General features: G+C 39.8%; 1 protein-coding gene across 3 annotated transcripts in view; it reads right to left on the bottom strand.

Moving 5' to 3' along the window:
- Positions 1-1,144: 1,144 nt before the first annotated feature.
- Positions 1,145-26,672, bottom strand: part of met (MET proto-oncogene, receptor tyrosine kinase) — a 77,875-nt gene continuing 52,347 nt past the window's right edge. For 2 of the 3 annotated variants that reach the window (XM_054620097.1, XM_054620098.1), the window contains exons 12-21: positions 22,390-22,539; positions 18,948-19,101; positions 17,286-17,420; positions 14,800-15,060; positions 11,616-11,696; positions 8,671-8,852; positions 8,374-8,483; positions 7,534-7,699; positions 7,307-7,443; positions 1,145-4,159 (exon numbers count right to left, since the gene is read on the bottom strand). In XM_054620097.1, the coding sequence (XP_054476072.1) occupies positions 3,865-4,159; positions 7,307-7,443; positions 7,534-7,699; positions 8,374-8,483; positions 8,671-8,852; positions 11,616-11,696; positions 14,800-15,060; positions 17,286-17,420; positions 18,948-19,101; positions 22,390-22,539 (1,671 nt within the window). In that variant the 3' untranslated portion in view covers positions 1,145-3,864. The remainder of the gene's footprint in view (positions 4,160-7,306; positions 7,444-7,533; positions 7,700-8,373; positions 8,484-8,670; positions 8,853-11,615; positions 11,697-14,799; positions 15,061-17,285; positions 17,421-18,947; positions 19,102-22,389; positions 22,540-26,672) is intronic. The other variant, XM_054620099.1, reaches the window with a different exon arrangement.

The following is a 26,672-nucleotide window of genomic DNA, read 5'->3' as shown; positions in this document are numbered from 1 at the left end:
TATAAGGTTTGAAACAATGATAAAAAAGGCATTGACAACAAGAAAAAGTGAACTCAGTAGAGTGCAGATCTCTGCCAGGTGTGTCTGCTGTAAGGCAACTGTGACTTAATGAACAAAAAACACCACTGCTCCCTCCCCTCCGTCTAGACCACAAGTGTATCAGACATGTTTTTCACTTGCACATCTCACGCAACAGATAAGCTCTCATTTTAATCCATGCAGCTAAACTGCAGGTCACTGTGTAATGCTAACTCTGAACATAAACTGTTATTCCTGCTGTGTGTTCAGTTCCATTAGCAAAAATCAACGCAAGACTCAGCTAACAGCTAACTAGCTCTTCCCTTTAAACTTAAACTTTATTTTGATTGCCATATAGGCTGCAGAAACTGTCAGTCCTGCTGTGTGTTTAGTTCTGTTAGCTTTAGACAAAAACAACCTAGTTAGGTGAAAGAAAAGATCGTGGTTTGGGTTAATTTGTAGTTAAAATAACTACGATAGTTACGTGACAAATAAACCTAACGACTCTACAAGTTGCAGGTGACCGACCAACGGTCTCCTGGAGGAAAAACAGGTGTTTGTTGTATTTAAATATAACTCATAAGCCTGAGTTCTCTCATTTCTACATCGGAAAAGTTCTTGTAAAAGCTATTCAACTTTACAAAACTCCTGCGTTGCCGAGCAACCGCGAAAGGACAAAGCACACTCTCCTGAAAGCCACGGTCACGTCTCAGTTTTTGCAGAGGGAGGGGAGGAAAAGTCTAGACCGCCGCACTTACAGGGATCAAAAGGAGAGAGGGGAGCGAGAGGTGAAGGGTCAGAGGTCAACGCCAACCAGTGGGAACAAAGAACGGCGACTTCGTGTGAACAAAAGGCAGACAACAAAAGGCCAAAGACTGTGCTAAAAATGTTGCACAAACATGGACAACGTGAGGACGTATGATAAGTCTCTACAGCATCTAGAGTCTTATTGTGGCTGCTGCAACTCAATTGCAAAATGCCAATATATATGGACAGTATGATGCATGTGAGCAGATAGTAATTTAGACCTCAAGAACTTGTAATTACAGTCACAAATCCGTGCATTACGTTTGCCTCGAGGGCAGGTTTTGAGATGTTAATCTTGGAAAAGAAAGAATGTAAAGAATCTCTGATAGTATAGCTTTATTACACTGACAAGGTTGATTTGACATTACATAGGAACATGTACCTTCAGGATTTCTTATGTACAACAAAAATCATAGACACACACACACACAGAACAGACAGTGTTAAGAACAGACAAAGTGGTGGAGAGTCACATGATCAAAGTGACTTTTGAGTATCGTGCAGGGTTTCTTCAACTCTCTTATCAGCGAGATGCAAAACCCCCAAACAGATCCTCTACGATCCCTTCGCTTTATTTACAAGATGGCAGTGGTTTCGTCTAGAAAACAAACAGATTGATTAGGCGGCTTTGTTCATTGTTCACTTTTTTCACTCACTACTGGTCTTTAAATCGGACCAGATCTAAAGAAGAGGCTCATCATCATCGATACAAAAATATATAGTACAGCAATTTTTCTTGTCATAGCAAACATTCATTCCTGTCCGTCAATGGCCCAGTCACATCAGCAGCCATTCAGATAAAATAATAAAAACAAAAAAAACATAATCTGCTACACAAAGCAGACATAAAAGGGGGGCAATGACCTCAGCAAGTTTTAGCACATTTGCGACAAATGACGTTTAATTTGCATCACATCGAACCATTTAAATCAGAATTTTATGTGTTTTAGAAAAAAGAATTGTTGTTCAAAGCAGCCATTAGTTTCCATTCATTTCAGTTAAATATGAAAACCTTTAAAAGTTGATTGAGATGTGTAATCTATCATCCTATATCACTTAAAGATGTCACTAGAGGCGGCTCTTACTGGCGGCTTGAGGCTAGCATAACACACCTGTCAATGTTCAAGTTGCATTGTGGGTAACGTAGGTGTCACTTTGTAACAAGAGAAAATAATGTGTGTATATGTATATATAAATATACATATATATATATATATCAATATAAATCATTTAAATGACAAGGTTGTTATTATTACCAGTACACGAGTACACTAGCTAGCATGGACTCATTTTATGGTTCTGCTGTAAAACCCATATTTAGGAAATTAGTAGTAGATTACTACAGATTTTTTTATTTATTTATGAATACATATTCCTGAAGAATATTCTTCAGAGGGGATTATGCTGTTTTTAGGTCACATTTAAAGAAATCTATTTGCACTTAACAGTTCTTTTACACATAAGTGTGAAGTTTGTGCATGTTGTAACTGTTTCTATGTTTGCAAGAGATACAATTTTGTATTATGTGGATATGTTTTTGGTTTTTACGTGTAATGTTCCAGCAAAGAGGGTTCTAGTTTCAGAAATTGTGTTTTAGCAATTGCAAAAAGCTGTAACTGCTGACAAGTATTGTCCACGTAATCAAAACTTATTGTACACTCGATGTTGAATGTGATGGAGCAGCAGATTTTCATACCGTACAGAAATGAATGGAAGTTGGTGACTGCCTGGAACGGAATAAAAGTTGTACAGCATGCTTTTGAAATTGGTCAACAATTTGAGGTTAAGAAACTCAAATTTGCAAACACACTGTTAACACGGCCTGTTAACATTAAAATATATGGTCGTCATAAACATACAGTGATATACAGCTGATAGTCACATAGCAACACTCTGAAGCACGATGAACACGTTTTAACATGAAGCTCTTAGTGAAATCTTTGTGTTTTTTTGTTGGAATTTTGACAAATGTTGAAGATTAACAGCGTCTGATAAAACGAACCAAACGCGATTTAAAAAACGATCATGTCCTTTGTTTAAGGATCATTTTATATAACAGATGCTCTCTGTCAATCAAATGAAGGTAATTTGCTCCAAACCTCAAAGCTTTCATGTGTCTGCATGTTGTAACTGTTTTGAAATGATGGGACGTTTCAGATAAAAAAAAAAAGGACAATAAAAGGTGCTACCGTTTTTTCTCACTTGGAAACATCTGGGGATTTCACACAGATGAGTCATAGCGAAGCTGCAAGACTGTTTTATTTTGCCCCCCCAGGCAAATTAAAAGCTAATGGTCCAAATGTAATTACACAAATAAAGCATCCAGTGAACTGCACACAGGCAGCAGGTTTTGGTTTCCCTTCCTCTGTCACCAGCAAAATCCATCGACCTCGACAGAGCCTCGGCTTTTCCTCACCTGAGGGCGTCGCAATCTATCAAAGCAGGCTTTCCGTAGGAGGTGTGACATTTTTCTTACGCGACACAATGCACGTCCATTTGTCAAACATTCACATTACACAGACAACGCAAAAAAAAAAAAGAAGGTCCGAGGGCCACATCCGAGTATCGAAGAACGCAATGCCACCCAGAGAGCAGCAGAAACAGAAAATCGATCCTCTCAGTCGATGAGATCTTTTTTTTTGGGGTAGTTTTTGTCGAGTTGTGCTTCTCTCCGCTGGGAATCTTCGAAGAGGCGTTTTAATGCGTTGTGTAATCGTCTTGTAGGGGACGCGGGACGGTTGACCTCACGCTCCCCGGGGGTCAAGGAAAGGTCAGAAAAGTCGATAAGGTCGGCCCTATAGTTCATGGCAGATCCTGTCGTTTAGCGATTCCAGAGAAGGTCAAAGTTCACACGATCTATGTACATTGAGTGAACAGTCAAAGCTCCAAAGAAACTGTGTTTTTCCTCAGCATACAGTGTCCAGTGTTTGGCAAGTACATACAGTAGTTCTTCATCACCTCACTGCTTTCTCCTTTTGCTTTTTTTCCTCAATTATCTGAGTCTTTTTTTTCCACCTCCACTCTCCATTTTTTCCCCTCTCAGGTGCAGCATTCTCGCTCCGCCCGGAAAAAGAAGGCGGATTGGGTCGGCAGGGACGTGGAGGTGGAGGGGTCGGATGATGAAGACAAGGAGGAGGAAGCGTTGGTGGACGTGGAGGAGCTGAGGAGAGGTTGGTAGGGGCTCATCTTCTCGATGTTGACGTAGGTGGTGTTGAGCAGGACGTAGTGCTCCCCGCTGAAGCTGGAGAAGATGGCGGAGATGCGCGACTCCAGCTCGGAGAAGGAGGGCCGCCGCTCCGGCTTTGGATGCCAGCACTCGATCATCACCGTGTAGCTGGAGGGAGAGGAAAGGAGTCTTTTTTAAAAGCTGTTTAATGCTTTTATTTACATTATAGGGCTCATTGTTCCCTACTTCACACTATTTTATAGGCTAAACAATTAATAAGTTATTAAAAAAAAGTCCACGGATAATCTAAAAAATTAAAGGAGACATATAATGCAAAAGTTTTGGTTCATAATAGTATTTTGGGTTTCTACTAGAACTTATTTACATGCTTTAATGTTTAAAAAACACATTATTTTTCTCATACTGTCCATCTGTATGTACTTGTATTCAATCTCTGTCTGAAACGCTCTGTTTTAACGCCTGTCTCTTTAAGAACCGACTTCCCAAAAAAGCCCAGTCTGCTCCGATTGGTCAGCGTTTTCCCATCTTCCACATCTGCACTTTTTTACTTGCTATTTCAGTAGTGATATGTTTTGACGTTTTTATTTTAATTTCTTTACATTTTTGTGGGAGCATAAAGTTCTGTTTCTCCTCTCTCCTCTTGTAGAGTTTTTCCATGAAACAATAAATCATCTATTAGCCACCATTTGAACCCGTCTACCTTGATATTTTTAACTGTATCAGACGGGCTTTAATTCTGAAATGCTGCAATAGATATTAATAGTTATTTCAACACTCAGTCTTCCTCAAACATGCTGTAATTTATGCCTTCCTGTCAGGTGTAGTGCACGTGAAATGAAAAGGTCTTTATTATGTCAACCTGTCTTGAAGATAACTTTGCCATGGACCATCAATCATTTTTATCATTTTGCAAAAGAACTCTTTCTGACATCTCTGATATTGCCGTCAGTGATTCTCTCCAGAGTTTCTTCATTGTTAAAAATGAAGAAGAATGGCCCCATTACTTCACGTCAGAGGTATCTGCCAGCGGCTGCTATCACCCAGACGCCTCGTCAACGATCTGGAGTGAAGGATTGCGGGAAAGTTTTTCTGTTTAACTTACAGCTTGGGAACTTTGGGCCTCTGCCTCCCTCACCTGAACACTCCCACTCCCACTCTCTAATTTGCACTCACACTTTACTATAGACATGCAGTGAACACCGTGATGTTATCGGCATGGCATGAGATCACACTTGGCATTCGTTTTTCACTGTAGTTGCGGGTCAGAGGTTAATGGATAGACCAGTCTAGTTCAGTGAGTGCTGTATTGACACTGAAATACTTCGCTGTGATTTGATGTGAATTTTTCTAATAAATCAATGAATGTTTTGCTTCTTTCATACCTTATTACATGGAGGTTGCACATGTTTTAACTACGTCTGATAATGGTGGTATTTTATCGGCAGAAAATATATGTTTTGTCAAAGATGTGACTAAGGTTCAGTTCGGAGCTACCTCTAATTAGACCTGAAATAGTTACACAATGTCAGCATCTTTGATATGGACGGAACTCAAACTTCATTGTCATATATATATCAAGAAAAAAGATAACCATAGAAAGAGAATAGGAGTAGAACAGACATTGAACTGTTTTCAGAGGGCATTTGACAAGTACATAAGAAAATGGCGATTGTTTTTAGCTGAAATGGTGACAACACACAAGAGAGCGGATGGCTAGGTAGTTAGCTAAGTGAGGCGGTGTGGGTTATGGGCTCATTTTCTGTAACCTGCGTATCATTAAATCATGGTGGAATTAGCAAGCTAGCTAACTAGCCAGCTGTTCACGAGCTACTGAGCCAGCTAGCTAATATCACGATATGTAAATGCTACACTTGTTGCAGAAATAAGATGAACACAGTTGTCACTCATCTGGCGATAGCAATGTGTTTTCCTACGCTATAACAAGAGTTTGTGAATGAAGCGTTAAGTTGTTCAATTTTACTGATTATATCTGCTTTGTAACGTTACTACTCCACAACAAAAAGAGACAAATAAATAAATATCTGGCATTAGATTTTGATTCGAAACTTTCTTTGTGTTTTGTGGTGAAGCAAGAAAAGTGACTTCTATTTGACCCACTGCTGTGATGAGACTTAACGCTCGACTGTGAGTGTGTTTGAGATCGTTGCTAAGGTGGATGATGGATGATCTCGACTTGACTGGTTTATATTTATGACTTCAGCTTATTCTGCTCTATTTTTCACTTCCACCGGTTCCCCCTGCTGCCCTTTCCCGACTTCAGACTTTCCTCGTGATGTGTTTAAGTGCAGCTCTACAGTATATCACTCAAACTAAACGAGCTGTGGCACTTTGCGAGAGGAGGCGAATGGCAGGTGAGTACTCGTATGTATATATCAGGGGTCTCCAATGTTTTTTTCCCTCTGAGAGGGATTGATTTGACAAAATAAAAGCATCGAGAGCTGCTCATAGCAGACATAACTTCTGCCTTACTTTTATTGTGCTTTAATAACGCTTTCAGCCACCACAGTCATCACCTTTATTACAATCACATTATAGGCGAAGGGTTTTTTGTGTTTTGTTGAGTTGTTCACCATTAAATGAAGCCTCTATTGCTGCGCTAGCCTTCTTCTTTGGTTTGGTAAACAGAAATATTGTCTTTTAAGCATAGTTTTTTAGCTTTTTTACCTTCTCTGTTCGTAGACTTTTGGCCTTTTATTGGCCTCCATGGCTATTTTGTGCAGACATTGTCAAATCTTGTAGAAGCAACAGCATGTCAATCACAGTAAGTCCCGCCCTAAATGGAGCATCATTTACTAAATGAACATCATGCTGTATTGAAGAAGACTTGAAACTAGAGATTGAGACCATAAACTCATGTTTACAATGTTTACTGAGGGAATAAATCAAGAGAGAAGTAGAGTCATTTTCTCATAGACTTCTATACAACCAGAGGAGTCGCCCCCTAATGGTCAGTAGAGAGAATGCAATTTTTAGGACACTTCCGCATTGGCTTCACTCTGCAGAACTAGAGGTTGTCGCCTGGATGTAACACAAACTTCAAAGCAGCATAACTCTTTAAATTGACAGCTTATAATCATTTATATATAGTCATTTTGGGTCAGAAGGGGTTGTTTTTTTCTGTGAATTTGACTGAAAGGAAGTTTAAACGAAGTGACTTTGTGTTATCATATTTATTTATATATTCTTTGAACCTTTGGTGAGCGACTCAGAAACAGGAAGCTACTTGTTGGAATAGATATAAATGTGTTTGCGTGAGTGTGTGTGTGCACTTACAGAGCGTCAGGGCAGAACTCGGGCTGCAGCAGCCTCCTCCCCTGCATCAGAAACACGGTGATGTCAAAGGAGTTCACATCCGAATACGGTGGAGCTCCGCGGGTCATCAGTTCCCATAGCAACACGCCAAACGACCACTACGGGAAAAAACAAGAACATTAACTCCCACATGTTATTTACATCACATTTTTGTTGTACTGTATAAAATAATTGCCAAGAGCCCTCACCACGTCTGACTTGGTGGTGAACTTGTGCGTCTGCAGACTCTCCAGAGCCATCCACTTCACGGGCAGCTTGACTCCGCTCTTGTTGTGAACGCTGTAATATTCTTTATCGTAAACGTCTCTAGCCAGGCCGAAGTCTGCCACCTTCACCGTGTAGCTCTCATCCAGCCTGTCGGGGCAAAGAAAGAAATCACTTTTATTTATCATACTGGATTTTATTGTTTCCTGTTCTGTCCTCTTTCCTTCCCATTTGTATTTACTAAATATCACAATTTTAAGCTGAGTTTTGGCTGCTTTTTCTGACTGGAGCGTTCGTTACACGAAGTATTCAAGGACCGTAGAAAATATGAAAATCTTATGATTGTGACAGTTTTTTACAGCTTCTGGCTCACACACTGTAGATAAGAAGTGGACGTAGTCTTCGTGACGTCACCCATTGGTTTGTGGACTGCCTTTTTGAAGCCTCAAGTTTGGCGATTTGGACATCGCCATGTTGTTTTTTTGCAACCAATGAACAGAAGTTACCATATTTGGAATGCGGAGGAGTTACGATGAGAGCCCGCCCTAAAGCATCCCCTACTTTATGGTCTATTTGACTCTAAATGGAGCATCATTTACTAAATGAACATCATGCTGTATTGAAGAAGACTTGAAACTAGAGATTGAGACCATAAACTCATGTTTACAATGTTTACTGAGGGAATAAATCAAGAGAGAAGTAGAGTCATTTTATCATTGACTTCTATCTGTTCAGTGGGTTAATTCGATTTCGGTCTCATTTATAGTACCTTGCTGTAATTATTCTGTGATATACAGTCATGTGACATATAGATGTGAACTTACATGCAGTTCCTGGCAGCTAGGTCTCGGTGGACAAACTTCTTGCTGGCCAGATACTCCATCCCTCTGGCCACCTGCAGCCCGAAGCCCATCAGGTCCTTCACTGTTGGGTTCTGTTGGTAAAAAATGGCCATCAGAGGTCGGGAGACAAACAAATGACCTGGTTTGACATTGTTTCTATTTCTACTTGTGCTGTGTTGACTGATCTATGAAGAATATATATATATAAATGTCTTAATGTGCATTTCAAGAGCCTGGCAATAAATCACTACATGCATTGCGTCCATCTTGTGTACATACATGTCCTTCATCGCGTATGAAGTTGCGCAGGTCTCCGTGTTTCATGTAGGGCAGAACCACCAGCGGCGAGCCCTCCGGCGGGAGGCAGATCCCCAGCAGAGAGAGGACGTTCGGGTGGCTGAAGTCCTTCATGATGATCCCCTCCTTCAGGAACTGGGACACCTCTTCCAGATCCGTGATGCCTTCATAAAGAAATGTAAAGAAAACAACGTTAATAATGTGTAGATGAAGAAACCACAATGGCGTATTATAGTCACTGAGGGTGACTTTTGTTTTTTTAAACTACAGAGCCCCGAGAGGGGGGTAAAAAACTCTTTCTCTTTAATTTAAAGAAAATAAACTTTAATATTGATGAAAGTGTTTAATTTGTGAGAAAAAAAAAAATCACAAATTTACTAGAAAAATGCTAAATATTCTTTGAGATTACAATTGGGAATTTACAAGAACTTTACGAGGAAAAAAAAAGATTAAAGTAAAACATTTGGCCAAAGTCTGACTTTCATTGCACCAAAAGTTTTGTTCTTTGATAAGGACGGGGAAGATCCTGTTCATTTATGAACATAATGTTCAGATCAGTATGCATTGCACTTTATTATCCTCATGTCAGACCTGTTGTATATTTAATTTTTGCAAATTGGTTTTCCGTTAAATTCTAAATACTCCTGTTTCCAGTGTCCTCTCTGACGGACGGCCTCAGAGAGGAGAAGGCCCCAAAATACATATCCAATTTTTTTTCATCTTCTTTTTGTGTTCTTTTATGGACATACAAATATAATTTACATATTTAACACTCGGCTCAACATTGCAGGGATTAACGTTGGCGTCTGTGGTGTGATTTGGTTTCTCCAACCTTAAAAGAAATGGGGTTCATTGACCCAAAAAAACATTTTTTACAAGGTTCCTTTCTCTTTATTTATTTTTTTCATTGGTTCTTTTCTCTTAAATTTAGATTTTAATCCCCCTCCCAAAAATCTCTAATATTCATGTTTCATCTCATAAATTCTGAGTTTTGTCTTGGAATATAACCACCCTCTGCCTCTGTAATAAAAAAAAATGTAACCCACAAAAAAAAAAAAAAATGTAACCCACAATGCCCCTAATAAAACAGTTATATATATATATATATATATATATATATATAGATATATCCTAGAGCAAGTAAAGGACAGAAGATTTGGCGATTTGTTTGTTTTTTATGAAGTATATATTGAAGAGATCATTCAGACTACAGTTGAAGAGAGCAGCAGCTCTGCTGTACTGGAATCATCAGGAAGGTCATTCCTTATATACCTTTGGGAAAAAAAGGATGATGATGGTAATCAAGCAAAAGAAACCATATCCTCACCCCGACCTGACCCACGGCAAACTCCCATTTGCCAATTGCATCCCTGCCTCTGATGTCCCGCACTTTAGCCCCACTGACTCTGCTGTAATCTGGTTAGAGATGGAAGCTCTTTAGGCCTGGAGAAACCAGCCGATTGGCCTTCAATGGAGGTTAGAAACCCCCAAAAGATAGAAAGAGATGACGTTTGATTTCAGAGCCTCTATTATAAAAAATTACGTCATTTCATCTTTGGCTCTTCTACCTTCAACAACTCGTCTTACTAATAGTTATATTAGGGTAAAAGCTCTGACTCAAGGTCTCCAATATAACAAAAGAATGCCAAAAAACAACGACATGGCGCCCTGAGAAATCACTAAACTTAATAAAAAAGGTCCAAATCCCAGAGGACCAAACCCCAGCAGGCCAGAGCTCATCCCATCCCGCTGTGTTTGGTGGCTCCTCAGCGTTTCCTCCACATTACTGCTGCATCAATCTCCCCCGGACCGACTGACAGGTTACACGATTAGGGGGGACCCTAATGCCGTCCTCACCGTCGGACGCTCGTTCATCACCATCAGCTCGGCAAAAAAAAGGACGGATGAGATGAGATCCTTAATAACATTGTAGCGTTGTGATATCATACAATGAGTATGAATTATAAGCAGATGTAGGATGGAGAATAATTACGGTTGGATGTGAATATGTTTGGATAAAGGAGCGGGGGAATCTAAAAAACATAAGCTGCATTATTGTGAGTCTTAGGACTCCCCAATCCCTATATAAGAGAAATATAACATAATACGTCACTATAAGTTGGACATCAGGAGCCTTTTGTTGAACTTAAGCTTATGAAAAGACGTTACATAAACATGGAGTCCCATGCAACAGTAACTACGTGCTTTTGTAAGCAACATTCAGGCTGTTTTCATACACCTTTAGTAGCTACTATCTACAAAAAGATAATTCATTCATAATCCACGCGTTTTGTATGTGAGCCACGTTATTGTGAGCCATGGCGGGTGACGTAGTAGAAAGAGCAACAAAGTCTCCATAGGGTGGAGGTCGGGCGGTTCTAAAAAGACCAGACTTTCAACCAAGAGACTGACGTTTGTGTTCTGAAACCAGAAGTCAATGTTCACTAACTTCTTTCACTTCTGTAGTTATTTGAACCCAAACGATGACGTATTTTTTAGGTAACTTCCATACTTAAGTAATACCACAGAGTCCGTGATGTTGGACCACCATGTTTCTACAGAAGCCCAGAAAGGACAAACCAAACACTGGCTCTAAAGTCAAGCTTTTCAGCGCTTTTACATTACCTGAAGGCCACTGAAGTGCTCCGACATGCTTGTGAAACTGCGCTAACATGAGCTGCAGAGTGACGTATGTCTTCTGTTGCTCCTAAAGTAGGAGCACTTCACCCCCAAAACTTCTCCAGTAAAACTACTGCAGCTGTTGTACTGGGAAGATGGTACGGATGAATCTGAGAAAAATCTTATAAATGTGAAGAAAAAAAAAAGGCTTTTATGCCTTGTACATTCTTCTTGTGTCAGTTAAGAAGAAAACGTGTGATTTCGCTTATTTCTAAAGTCTTTTCCATGTAAAGTGGGATTGTACTTACGGTTCAGGGACTTGACGGCACAGTGCTGCTTCTGCCCGTCCGGCTCGAGCAGCGTTCCGTGGAAAACACATCCGAAGTGACCTGCAGGTTACAACACGACACGCCAATCAGAATTAGTCAGCTTCATTGAATTCAACAGCTCGTGTTTAAACCTGTGAAGCCTTCTGAATCAACCCACACATAGAAAAATAAGCCTCTCTGAAAGACATTTTATACAGTGACACATGAGATGAGATTTAAGTCCTAATGACGATGAGGTCCACCTGAGAAGAAAGGTGAACGCTGGCAGCCAGGATCAGTTTGTAGTCTGGGATGTTAACCAATCATTTCTTGTTATTAACTTTTTTCAAGGGGTGTAACGATACATCAATCTTGTTCGATATATCGCTTCAATGATCAGTGATTCAATATCATCGATATACATCATCATATTTAAGATACGCCTTTATTTTGACATTCCCAAGGCGCAGTCTCCCTCCTACAGAGCCCAGAATTAAAACTGTCAAATACTTTTTGAGTTGCTTTTGTAGTTGTATTGGAGGCCGGAGCCGAAACATCACCAGAGCCTGGTCATTTATTTGGCCTCTGCACAGAAGTACACCGAGTGCTTCTCACAACAAGATTCAAACTCCTTGTACAAGTGAACATTCTCGTCCAATAAACAAAAATCTGATTCTGATCATAAGCCTGTTGCTTAATGTTCTTGTCTTGATAGACGAGCCAGTGAACATCAGGTTTCCGGTAAACAGTAACAGCTGTATGGCACAATCTAAATGACTGTGAAGACCTTTGCCGGCCGTTTTGGGGATGTTGCGCAAGATTCCATCCCGATTTGTTGAAGCCCTCTTTTTAATTTTATTTCCAAGGCCAGAGCCACTATGATTAAGATCATGCATCCTGCCAGTTGGCTCCATTCATCACAGAATATCCAGAAATCAGACAAGAATATATCTATCCAACGTTCACGGGTATGAAGTAATGTTTAGAGCAGAAGCATGGAGGCGACGTTGTGCGTGCAGGTTTGAAAATGTCTGACTGAGTTGTTTTCAAACAGCTAATTCAGATTCTCTTAAGTTACCGTCACCCTCACACTAAATCTGCCCCCTCAAGTAACCCAGTATGAAGCTTTATTCATTAATGCCCCTCGCAGGCTGTTAGCCTATACCAAACCCCCCCCCCCCTTTGACTTATTGTGCATTTTATTGAATTATATCCTTTAAGTCGTGAGGGTTTCACCCCAGACTGGGAGGGGGGAGTGCGGGGAATGAAATGAGCGCGGCGTTCTCCTATCACGTCCTCTACAGATGTGTGAGGGTTTCGCATTACGACTCCCAACAATGGAGCCTGGGAATACTAGCTGTGAGCAAATCATCCAACGCCACTGCACCGAAATCGAGGCTCCTTTCTTCAGAAGGTTGCGTTTAGGGGTCTTTCTCTTCTTGATGTTGAATCCGATCCTCGGGTCTGACTCGCCTACTTAAGCGCCCACAATGTGAGGTGATTTTTGAGGCAATTAAGCTCCCTGTGGGCGACTTTATCTTTTTGCAATGCTGCACATAAATCTCAAATTGAATCTGAGCTCTCTGGATAATAATATCACTCCCACCAGGAATTGTTTGCAAAGGAACGTTTTTGTTATTATTTCTCCTTTTTTTTAAGCACCAAAGGTCAGAAGTGACAACATGCTGGATGCTAAATTGATTGGAATAAACAGAAAAGACTAAAAACTGACTTTTACATTTTAGAGATGGAAATGAAGATAGAGGCTTAAGTTGTGGTTGATGCAATTAAATGAATGTTTCATGCAATTTTTTATTTAATTTTTTGTGACAAATATGTAATGTTTACTAGCTGATTGAAGTAAGAATTATTTCTATACAGTTTAGGAAGCTTATAGTTTTCTCTATATTTATTATATCAAATATTATATTATATATATATTATTTTAATTATTGTTTTCAGGAAAACACTTATGGATCAGAAAATCTTTCATGTTTTATTGAATTGTGTATATCTTTTTTTCCCGTTGTTATTCCTGATAATGCTCAACCAAAGCTGTAGTAATCTTCTTAAATGCATTCTTCAGTGGTAACAGAGCATCATGCCCTGAATATGTTCTACCGGCCCTCTGATTAATGATAGTCAGTTCTGACATTCTGCTTTAAAAGCTTTGACACAGCGGTTTGTATTGACTGGATCGTTATTGATAACATTTTCTATTTAATAAATGTCTGTCGCGCTGTTTTATTTTGCACATTAGCAGCCAGTAGCTCCTTCCTGGAAAACGTTTTGTGTTTCTAGGAAATGGCCGAGAAATTGTTTGTATTTTACATATCCTCTTGTTGAGTGTAAGTAGAAGAAGAACTGGGTAACTATTATGAGAAGTACCATTGATGAACAGACAATAAAAAACACTGATGTTAAAAAAAAAATGAAAATGAAAAGTACATAAAAATACAATAATTACTTAATTGTTTGTGCAAGCAGTGCTGAAAGAATAATGTTACTAGAGCTCAACTTTTTGAACAGATCCAGTTCTGGAAGGGAAAATTTAATTCCTTCACTCTTTCGAAAATCCTTATATAAAGAGTTTTAAGCATGAAACCAACTACGAGATGAATCATGACCATAAAACATTTGGATTGAAGCAAACAAATAATCATTTCAAAATGGAATAAGGGCAATAGTACAAGACTGTGAACATAAATATTTTAAGAGTGAAAGAAGTACTCATCCCATAATTCATTACAAATGGCGACTCGCTGTCTTTTAAACTAACCCTTGTCGATCGAAAATGAGGACAGATTCAGCTCATTTCTATTTTCTAAGGCTAATGTCTCTCCTAAAATGTTTTCAGAAACATACTTCCGTGAACTTTCGTATTATAAGAGAAAGTTTCTAGACGAGCTGCCATGTTGGTCTGGTTTTTCACCAGAAGGGGCGGGGCTTAGCCTCTCAATATCGTAGTTTCATGATCTTGTAGCTCGTGGTAAGTCCACCTTGGATGGTTATGACATTATGTCTAATAATCAAAATCCTTGATTCACTTTTACTTATGGAACCTGAACTGTTGAGCTTTATTAACCTGAAATATTTTACCAAAACAAATAAAAACATAACCCAGTGATATTTAATACTTTAAAACGTTCTATTTTAGAAGTGAAAAAGTATTTCTGTGACCGACCTCTGCCGATGACCTGGTTGAGGTGGAGCAGCAGCTGCTCCCGGGCGATCACCACGTGCTGCACCTCGGTCAGCAGGTCCGGGTGGAGGCAGGACGGGTCGATGTGGACCGGGGCCATCAGCAGGGGGGACACCAGCTCGCCCTCCATTCCCAGACTCAGACCGCCTCCCAGTCTGCCCAGTCTGGGAGACAGCAGCTCCCCGTTGCCCCCGTAGATGGGAGGAGCCCCGCGGCACGTCTCGGGCCTGTCCATGCCCTGATCTGGAGAAGCAATGGAGGGGTCAAAGGTCAGTGACTGTATCAGCGGGAACCCTACAGAGGTCAAGGTGTGTCACATGATCAGAAAAGAACAGCTACAAAGGCAGAGAGGAACTTGACACTGTGGTGGAGGGAAGACGAGCTGGACAAAAACAAAAGTCTCTGATTTCTCCTGAGCTGCTGTTAGTGGAAAGAAACTGAATGCAAAAATATGAAAAACGTTTCCAAAGAAGGTGACAGAGGCGACTTAAAGACATAATTGTGAGCTCAGGTTTACGTTTACAACTGTTGAGACTAGACCCCAACTTCTCCCTGAGGACAAGCATTAGTTCATTAGTAATATATCTACTTTTTGGACACTTTTTTTAGGATAATTGCCCATCATACTCAGGATCATAATACATGAGGGATCCTCACGCCCTCAGGACTCAAGCTCAAGAAACCGAAACCATAGTAGTAGGTCAGTTTAAAATTTACAACCAAAAGGTTACTTTGGATCATGCTGGTAGTTATGTTTTTGAGTATGATCAATGAGTTCTTAGCAAAGCGTCCGGGGTTCAAATCCGACTGTTTGTTATATGTCATCCTCTCTCTCTAAACTTTCTAGACTATCACTATCAAATAATTGCAAAAGCCACCCAATATATTTAACTAATAATCTATAAAAGAAGAAATAATTAAATACATAATATATAATATATATGTTTAAAGTATATATTATATATAATAATATATAATGTATATATAAAGTATAATAAAGTATAATAATACAAATTAAAAATAATACAAATTAAAAAAATAAAACAACAAAAAAAAAAATTTGTGTGAAAGTGATACTTTCCAAAGCACCTACATCTGTGTGAATATCTACTTTGAGAGAAAAAAATACTTTTTTATCATTTAACACCTGCAGAATACCCCTAGTTAGTTAGTTTTCTAAATAATAAATCAAATCACACTGCTTGTTATATGAACGGGATCGCTTTCAGTGACTAACCAACAGAGAATTATCATTTACTCTGCAACTCTTTTCAAACCTTTATTAGTTTTAGTTTCATGGCTCACTAACTCTTTCCTCAGCGTAGGTTCTAGTGCTGACAATCAGTTGTTTGGTATTAGTCGACTACACTCCTTTGAATTGATTAGTCATTCTTTTTGCCTTTTTCATGCTGAATTACTTATTTCCAAGAAACTTATCAGCACATAGTCGACAAAATTGTATGAACTCGTTTCCAGCAACAACGGACACATTGAGATGAATCATAACCACGAAGGCCAAGAATTATTTGATGACTTTATCTACTGAAGAAAAGGTTTGATAAAAAGGACTAACAGGGAAGATCTGAAGTCCTTCTTTAACATATATTCTAAGCAAATTTGAGGATGTTTGTTCGTTATGAACATCAGAGAGACGTCAAGGAAAGAGTGAACAGCATGTATATAATATCTGTGTCTTCTAATCTGACTGAATTAAGACTCTGAAAAGCTTATAATTTAAAACAAATTAAATAAAAAAAGTAAATTTAAAAAGTAAACAACAAATTTAAATAAAAAAACCTTACACTTAAATACGTAAATAACTTATAAAACCTAATTAACTTTAAAAACGTAAACATTTTTATTAAACTTAAATAAAAAAAACTGAAACTTAAAAACAAACAATAAAAAAAACTTTAAAACTTACAAAAGCTTAAAACTTAAAATAAATAAAAAATCAAATAAAAAAAAATAACTTAAAATAATGTAAACGTAAAAGCTTACAATTCTAAATAAATACAATTAAAACCTAAATAACTTTAAAAAATGTAAAACTTAAAAAAGAGAAACTTCATTAAAGTAAAAAAACAACAACCTTAAACTTAAAAAAAAAAAGAAAATCTAAAACTTAAAAAAAGAGTTTCAAACTTCACTAAACTAGAGATAAAAAACAACCTTCAACTTATATATTTTCTTTTTAACAAAACATAAAACTTAAAAAACATTAAGGTTATGGGTTCTATGCTACACGGAGGATTTTGATCAGTGGATAAAGAAAAACATTTCCTTAAACCTGCGGTTGTTAGTTCAGAACTTGTTAAAGCATGCAACACTAGCATAGCATTCAGCCCCACAGGGAGGGAAGCAGGTAGATGGGAGGAGGGGAGGTAGGGAGGGAAGGAGGTAGGACGGGGAAGGAAGATGTCAGGAGGGGTGGTGGGAAGGGGGAGGGGCTTATCTGGTTGACGTACCCTCCATCAGGGTTGTTCTATAGTCCACCGACTCGTGGGACACCAATTCGTTAGTGGGGCTGACGCTCCTCGCGTTAGCCAGCCTGTCCAGATGCTGGATGTGACCCCGGCCATCATACCACACCTCAGACAGATCTAGAAGGAGAGGGAGGAAGGGGGGGGGAGAGAAGGAGTGAAGGAGACATAAAGGGGATATAGGAAGCGCGTAGAAGGAAAGGTGAGATAAAAGATAAAAGGGAGGGGGGGAGAGATGAGAGAATTACTCAGGAAGGCAAAGCGTTTCACCAGCTCACCAACTCACTGTCATAAAACCACCAGGCAGAACAAAGCCCAGCAGACTGACATGCACACGGGTTAGAGAGGACACGCTGAACTACAGGAGCATGTGTGCAAACGTATGAACACACACAGGCCGCTGCAGGGATGACATCATTTTGTAGTCCAACCAGGAAGTTAGCATCACACTGGTTCCCTTGCAAAAAGCCAGTGGGATTTTCCCCCATTCGATATTGGATTTTTGCAGAAAATAACCTCTGTGACAAACACACGTTTATGTTTCTTACAAGTTTTGTTCAGCAAGATTATATTAACAAATATAAACCACTTTTATGGTTTTTGAAGCACGAATAGAATCAGCAGACATACTGATGAGAGCGGTAATTACTGACTGTTTTACAACGAAGTGCAAAAATGCTGACTCAGTTGCTGGTTTCACGACTCATTCCTGCAGCATGCGATTGTATAGAATTAAAGATTCCATTTAAATGGAAGTTACAACGTCTTTATCTTCTGTCCTGTGACGTATCGCCCAATGTGCAGTGGCAAGAGAGGTTTAAATCAAAACCTTTGCATTTAATTGGGCCACTAGTGTATATGATGTTTTGTTTGTATACGCCCATGAGTGCAAGATGAGTCATCCAGGATGGTTTCATCCAGCATTCGTAGCAATACCTACTAAAAAATAACGCACCATAATTTGTTGATATCCCACTAAAGTTTTCATATGTTATCTTGTAAAAAAGTCTGCTAAAGCCCACACGGAGCGGACGGTAGGAGAGGTGGATGGGTCCAACAAACAGCGATATTTCAGCTGCTTTTTCCCCGTGTGAAACGAGAAGTCAATGTTTATGTTTTTGACACATAACTTTCTGACACGTACTTCAATAACGGGCACTTCCATGGTAATTTTAAACCAAAAAACTATCCGTTACTGAACTTAACCAAGTAGTTTTGTTGATTAAACCCAGCTGAGTTTATTTTGAAAAGACCGCATGCCTGTAATGAGCGTAAATTCACACGTGTTGTTGGACTTTTGTAGGAAAACGCATACAAAATTAGTCATTTTTTCTTTAACCGTTGTATGAGTATTCGATGAGTCATCAAACATTTGAAAACGCAACATCTTGATTCACTCACATATTTCATTGTCTTTTTACAGCTCACACATTTGTGTTGCTGCCTCTTCATTGCAAAATATTCAGAAAGTCACTCAATTTTTCAATATTCTGGCTAAACACAGTTGCATTTCACAAACCTCACTGGACTGGAGAGTCATAATATTTCAAAAGCAGGACTGTGAAATCGATGCCAGTCGGTCACTGTCTAAGATCAAAGCTGACCTTTGACCCCCTTGGAACCCCCCCGTCATGTCTCTTCTCTTACCGTCGATGTGTTTGTTCCTCCTCCACATGAGCAGCGTTCCCAGCAGCAGCAGCAGCAGACTGACGCACACGCAGCCCACGATGAGGCCCGTGTAGTCTGGCTCCTGAGCCAGCGTCACCTTGCCCAGGTGACGGATGGAGTCCGCCTGGCGCCACTGAGAGGAGGTAAAAGGAGGTTTGGGCCGTTAAGTACCATTGATAAACCCTCCATGCATACGGAGGTCAGAGGTCAGTGTGAAAGTTTGAATCCCAGCTCTACAGGATCGATATTATGTCATGCATGTCATATATACAAGAATTTAAAAGGCATTAAACTGGCATTCAGATATATGGTATGCAATAACACACACACACACACACACACACACACACACACACACACACACACACACACACACACACACACACACACACACACACACACACACACACACACACACACACACAGTCTGATTCCATAGTCTGGAGGCAGATTACAGCAGTGATATTGCTTCTGCTATTATTAAGTTTAGTGGAAATGAGGTTTCTGCTGCTGCAGATGGGACAATGTGTGTGTGTGTGTGTGTGTGTGTGTGTGTGTGTGTGTGTGTGTGTGTGTGTGTGTGTGTGTGTGTGTGTGGAGCTAAGGGATATTGGCTGACCGTCCCCTGAGATACAGGCTTTTTTCCCTCTGAAGGCCAGTTCACAAGTCAAGAGCGATGCAGCCGATAACGTGTCGGTCTGGAGAACGGCGACCGCTGGATTCTATCTTTGACGGATCGCAGCGTCTCATATTAGTTTGCATCATAACAGTTAGACGTGTGTCGCTTATTAAAGCTTCTATAACCCACCTGGAGGTTTGGAGGTTCATTTCATGCAAAATATGATGCTAAATTTGATACAGATTGTATAGAAGTCTATGAGAAAATGACTCTACTTCTCTCTTGATTTATTCCCTCAGTAAACATTGTAAACATGAGTTTATGGTCTCAATCTCTAGTTTCAAGTCTTCTTCAATACAGCATGATGTTCATTTAGTAAATGATGCTCCATTTAGAGTCAAATAGACCATAAAGCAGAGTATGTTTTAGGGCGGGGCTTACTGTGATTGACAGGTCCCTGAGTCACAGGTGCTAAACGTCCGTCCTGTTTAAACCCTCATTAATAAAAACACAGTGTGAGTGGAGGGGGTTTCGGTTCCTCTGACATTTCTGTCCTGTCTGTCCTTCTCATGACTTATATTAAAGTGACAGCTGGATGTTGAGCCCTTTCACTCAACACACTGTGTAATAAATTCTCCCTGAGCTGTTTTTTTTTTCTTCATTTTTTATTTTTTATTTTAATAAGGGACTTGCATTAGGACAGGAGAGTTATTGAAGTTTCCTGTAAATGATCTGGAGCGCTGAAGGAATGTGGTGTTTTCCATGAATTTTCCCAGAGAGCAGAATGAATATGAATCAATACGGCTGATCCTGAGACTGCTGTTAGAAAACTGGTAGAGTTAAGTCTGTCTGTACTTTCTGTTTTATTAATTGACAACCTCGAAATAAAAAAGGACACTTTAGTTAAATTGAAATAAACTAAAAATATTCAGTGCTAAACCACTTCTTGCACATCCATCTATTTGGATTTGATACGATATCTTTTATTGCCAAAATTCCTCCTTTGAGCCTGATAATACAAACAGTGTGGGATTTTCATATGAAAGTATTACAAGTGGATTTATGGATCTCTGCTGCACCGTATCCTCTTGTCTCAGAGCAGATGTTTGATACAGAATATTCTTGTTTGGACATCAAAGGGTTTTGATGTCCAAACAGGAATATTTGTGCTCATAGAACGAGGGTTTAGGGTAAAGAAGTTAATAGATATCACCATGAAACTTCCCCAGTTTATAACTAACATTAAGGAAATTATTCTTGTATAACATGTTTTGTGAAAATTGAATGTTTAAATATGCAAATGAGGTATTATCTTATTAAATATGTGCTAATTTAGATACATTTCCAAAACAGAAATCTGGAGATTGGCATGAAACACAGGTTTAACATTTTTGTTTTTGTTTTGTTAACATATAAGAGTTAAAGTTTTACAAAGGGATTTTTGGATATCTCTTTGTATCATCAGAAAATACCGTCAACAGCTGTAAAAAAAAACAGTTTTCTTCATATTTTTGGGAATAAAATGTTGTATAAATCAGGCTATGAATGATATATGAACAAACCCCTCTGTAGAAACCTTCAGAATATAGATCGGAATGAAACTGTAAAGTTTGGTGTATGTAAGAGCTACTGAAGTGGAGATTTATGAATCAGAGTCTGAGTAAAAACTCATTTAGAGAAAACGGCCTTTAAAGATATGTTTTGTCCCTATTCACTACAGTTGAATAGGGACATTTTTTTACTAATAGATATCAACATGAAACTTCCCAAGTTGATTATTTACATTAAGACAATTATTTTTTGTATTACAAGTTTTCTGAAATGTTATGTTTAAATAAAAAAAGAACACTGTCTATTAAATGATTGAAACATGCAAATTTGATTCAGATGAAGGTCATAATGATCTCCACGTCGGTATTTCGTTCAAGAGGTTTTAAAGGGAAAATACATTGGTAATAATAAAGATTCACAACAAGGGGAAAGCTCAAAGGTTGATTAATTAATTTACTGTTTTTCTTTGTTTTTCTTACTTTCTGCTGCTGGAGAAGAAACCGGTGTGCAAACTCTTCTCTTGTGTTCTTTACATCAAAGGAATAATGAGCTCATTCACTGACATGCAAATCAAATTAATCCGAGCATCAATAAACAACACACCCTGACACACACACGCACACGCACACACACACACACACTGCACTGACGTACAAACAGCACTTCAAACACACACTGAAGCTTTTCTTTGCTGGAACAAGACGTCTATTGATATGAGTGAAGAGTGTGTGTGTGTGTGTGTGTGTGTGTGTGTGTGTGTGTGTGTGTGTGTGTGTGTGTGTGTGTGTGTGTGTGTGTGTGTGTGTGTGTGTGCATTTATCATAAACTGGGTGTCACTACAAACAAAAGTCTTGCGGTGTCTGTTTAGATCAACTGTTGCACAGGCGATGGAGAGGTGGTGTGCATGTATAGGTGTGTACACGTGTGTGTGTGTGTGTGTGTGTGTGTGTGTGTGTGTGTGTGTGTGTGTGTGTGTGGGAATCTCTATACATGGCTTTGTAGTCTGTCTGTTGGAATATGTTAATGTGTGTGTTTCTACATCTCTATTTGTAGGTGACAAAGTGCAGAAGTTAATCTGAGGAGAAAAAAATATATATAGGCAATAAAAAGGTGTATAAAGTGAATTTATAACAATTTAAAAAAAACTGCTGAAGATCGAATGAACAGACGGACTGTTTCTTGTCTTAATGCAAAGTAAAAAAAGTACATTTCAGGTGTCTTGGCGTCTGTTAATGGAAGAGTGTGTCTCACCTCCACCTGCAGCTCCTTGGCGGTGGCGGCCTGCAGCTCGTTCGGGACGGTGCACTGCAGAGTGTTTCCAATCAGGATCAGACTCTCACAGCTGTGGTTGGAGACCGTCAGGACCTGACACTTCATCGCCTCCCGGTCCATATGGTCGCCCTGTGGGGGAGGGAAGGGGGAGAGAGAGAGAGAGAGAGAGAGAGAGAGAGAGAGAGAGAGCAAAAAGGGAAGGATGGAGTGAAGGATGGAGAACAGATTGAGATACAGAGGGAGAGAAAAAAGAGGGAGACAAATCAGGTCAACAGTTGCAAAAGGCTTGATTTCAAGTGACTAGTGCTAAGGTCAAAGGTCAGTGTGTCCAGACAATAGACTATATAAGAAGTGGATGTAGTCACCATTAACTGAAAACGAACTGTGAAAAGATTAAGGTTGTTAGATGAAAAAAACGGACAACTCCCAGATCAGCAACGTCGTAGTAGAGATCTGTCAATCACAAGGTAGCCCCGCCCTAAAGCATCCCCTGCTTTATGGTCTGTTTGACTCTAAATGGAGCATCATTTACTAAATGAACATCATGCTGTATTGAAGAAGACTTGAAACTAGAGATTGAGACCATAAACTCATGTTTACAATGTTTACTGAGGGAATAAATCAAGAGAGAAGTAGAGTCATTTTCTCATAGACTTCTATACAACCAGAGGAGTCGCCCCCTGATGGACACTAGAGAGAATGCAGCTTTAAAGCACTTCAGCACTGCTTGGTCAGCAGCTGGAACCAACAAAATGTTTAATTTCAAAATAAGTTGGCACCAAACTATTAAAAGTGCATAAAGAAATTTCAAAATTCAAGTTCCTTTGTGGTTTTTAAGTTAAAAGATACATGTCAATCGCCCTAAGCTGCAGGAGAGAGCAGCATCACTGAGATAGTGTCAGTTAAAGGCCTGTTCTCTGCCTGCAGGAAAAAAAAAATCAGGAACAAGAAGTGTCCATGCACACTGCAACTCTAAATAGGTTGCAGAAATGTGCATGCAATTTGGGAATACTGGGACACAAGATAGGGACAGAATGGGAGCAGCTTTAGGAGAAGCTCTGTGTTATGTAGAACGACTCTATTTAAAGGTACTAGAAGGAACATTCTGAATGTCATACTGATGCCTCTATATGACCTACATAAAGAAACCAGACCATCAGGGAGAATATTGGCTATTTTCTATATAGTTATTCTTGACGCCTGTATTGCTGGCCCTGATAGAGGTTTCCTAAATGGAGTCCGGTGCTCGGAAACAACACCTCTTTTGTCCACAGGGGGCGCCAAATCCACACAAAATGAACGTTCCTCGTAGTAGCTTTAATATTTAGTCGTAAGATCCGTATTATATGTACCGTGCTTGTAATTTTATAAAGGACACAAACAATAAAGTTGCATTCAATTTAGAGTGGAAGATGTTGTTTGACTGTTTGGTAAGTTTACTTTGGTATAAATCAATCACAGGCCACATAAGTGTGTTTGCAATAATGTAAAGACCTCCATAACTGGAGTCCTTAAACATTGACACTCTTCAAAAGGTTCCTAGTGAAGCTTTTAAACTATTTATAGGAACTTTTTGACACGGGTGCACGGTCTACAAAATGATACGAGTTTTATAGTCTGAAGCCATATTTTAGTAGCAACTTCATGGCTTGTTTAGGATGTATTTGGGATTTGGAAACAGAAGGCTGAAGTTAATCAGGAGCAGGTTTCTCCCTTCTGGCTGGAGTTCATCATGATTCACAGTGATGGAAATGACTGAGCGTGAACAAAGCTCGCTGCTGCTGCCGATGTGAGTAAGACTCAGCAACTTGTTCAATATTTGGGACGACACCAAACACCCCCTCTGAGATCTGACTGGAAGCACACACAGCGATTGTCTCACGTGAGCGCATGCTGTTTGACGGGAAGCTGTGAGAATACAACGCAGCATAATATGCTCTCTTTTCTCCAATCTACGAATCATTCTCTTTCACTTGTTTTTTTTAATTCCCATTCACTTTACGTTCCTTTCTCTCTCTCTCTCTCTCTCTCTCTCTCTCTCTTTCTCTCACACATAAACACACTTGTTTGAGTGCAGCAGAAGGCAATAAAGAGAATGATCACATTCCTTGCGTGACAGCTTGGGATTTTCCAATTTGACACAGAGTGGAGGCTCACACCTGTTCCTGCACTCTCTCTCTCTCACTCTCTCTCTCTCTCTCTCACACACACACACACACACTCACACACACACACACACACACACACACACACACACACACACACACACACACACACACACACACACACACACACACACACACACACACACACACACACACACTGCAGCAACACAGACCGCTAATTAACTTGCATTGCTATTAGTGGACACACACACTAAGACAACACTGCGTAACAAGATCGTCCAAAGCTAACCCTGTTCGGTCCACAAGCGTGACGGTACTGTACACACACACACACACACACACACACACACACACACACACACACACACAGCGGAGAAGGGTTATTGAAGTTATTAAAGAGCCGTCACAGTGGCTCTGAATACACTGTTATGATGATAAATGGAAGCGAGTCGCAGTCTCTCGTGATGTTATTGAGCCTGGCAACGCGCCAGAATCAACAGCATGGTTGTTTTAATGTGCTGCCTGGTGCCGAGCTGTCAGTCAACGTACGGACGTCCCTTTATTTGTCCTTTTATTGGCAGACATTTTTTTTGGGGGGGGTTTGAGTTATCAGATGGCGCTCAAATGAGCCCAGAGCTTGCTCTTTTACTGGAGGCCACTGTAAGGGTCAGGGTTATCAGATGGAGTTAAATGTGGCCTGTTTTGGTGCGATGCATTTTACCAACCCCCCCATCCTGGGCAAAACTAGGGGGTTTGTCTCGGTGGTTGGATTTAGCAGAGGGGCCAAGGTCATGTCTGGGAAAAGGGAGAAAGAAGAAAAAAAAAAGAAAAACCCTGCAAGAGGTTCAGAACAGCTGCTTCAAACCTTCAAGCTGCAGTCAACACAACAAGAAAACCACAATCGAAAGAAAGAAAAGACGAGAAATATGTTTTTCATTGTGTTTTTTAAAAAACAGGCTCAGGGGAATGTCGTGGGTAGCTTGTTTGAAAAAGCAAACAGCATTAATATGTCAAAAGCTTTGACCTTGGGCCGGCAGAACAATGCAAGTCAACGGAGAGAATATACATAGAGAGGTGTAGCAGTGGTGGAGGAGGATGGGGAGGTCGGGGTGGTGGGGGGTGTAAACGATGGGAAACAGACTCAACTTCCTGTTTTTCTTTCAGTATTGTTTCCTTCCCGACTTGACCCGGACTATGGAAGTGGCTGTACGTGTGAATGTGTGCATTGGGAGGCATAAACATGAACCTGCTTCCAAGTTGTGAATTCATCCCATTCAGTAAAACACCTGTAAACTACATTTATGAATTTAAATGAAGTGTAAAGTCGAACAAATCCGCAGTGTCGATTTTATTAACACAACTCTGCAGATCTGTAGCTCTTGCTGTTCTGTGAAGCACTTTCCAAGCGTTTCAAATTTGCCACAGCCCATACGAGGAGGTTTTATTACAACCTTACAATCGACCATTAACGTTTCTTCAGGTGTCTTGAGTTTCTGCACCTGTTTTCTGCAAGTGTTCGACCTGCTGGAGTTCACTTTGAGTCTTGTAGAATGCAGTTCTGTACCTGACATTTGCTCCTCTAGTGATATTTTTATACACGTTAGAGTAAATGAAAGTAAATAAAGTCGTAGGCTTCTCTCTTTAAACAGCCAATCGTGGCACAATTGACTAAGCCCCGCCCCCTGCTGCTACTCTATCAAGCTGTCAGAACTACGTTACCATGGAGCCCACACTGTCACTAACTGCACCTCGCGTAGAAATATTATCCAATTTTTGGGAAAACAAAAAAAGCAATTACAGAAGGGTCTACAATATGAGTTTGACAGATTTTCTTTCAGCAGTGAAACAGGTTAAAAAGATAAAGATCAAAACTAAAGCTACAGATCACAGTTTACAAGTGAATTATCACCTGGAGATCGAGAGAGAAGACAATGAATTTAAGGAACAACACTGTTCCTGTAAAGATGGGTTGGACTTTATTCACCGTTTCATTTAGTACCTTCAGTAGCTAATGTAGCATAGAAGTGCTAACGCTATTGAACGATGTGCTTATGTACTCCACAGGTTTTTATGTATAAACGCACATTTTAGAAACGTATATACAACCTCTCCTGGTTACGAGTATCACAAATTACT

Source organism: Anoplopoma fimbria, chromosome 19 (assembly GCF_027596085.1).
Source record: "Anoplopoma fimbria isolate UVic2021 breed Golden Eagle Sablefish chromosome 19, Afim_UVic_2022, whole genome shotgun sequence".
Taxonomy (NCBI): Eukaryota; Metazoa; Chordata; class Actinopteri; order Perciformes; family Anoplopomatidae; genus Anoplopoma; species Anoplopoma fimbria.
The sequence above is the reverse complement of the archived record's forward strand: the minus strand, read 5'-3'. Positions and strand labels throughout refer to the sequence as shown.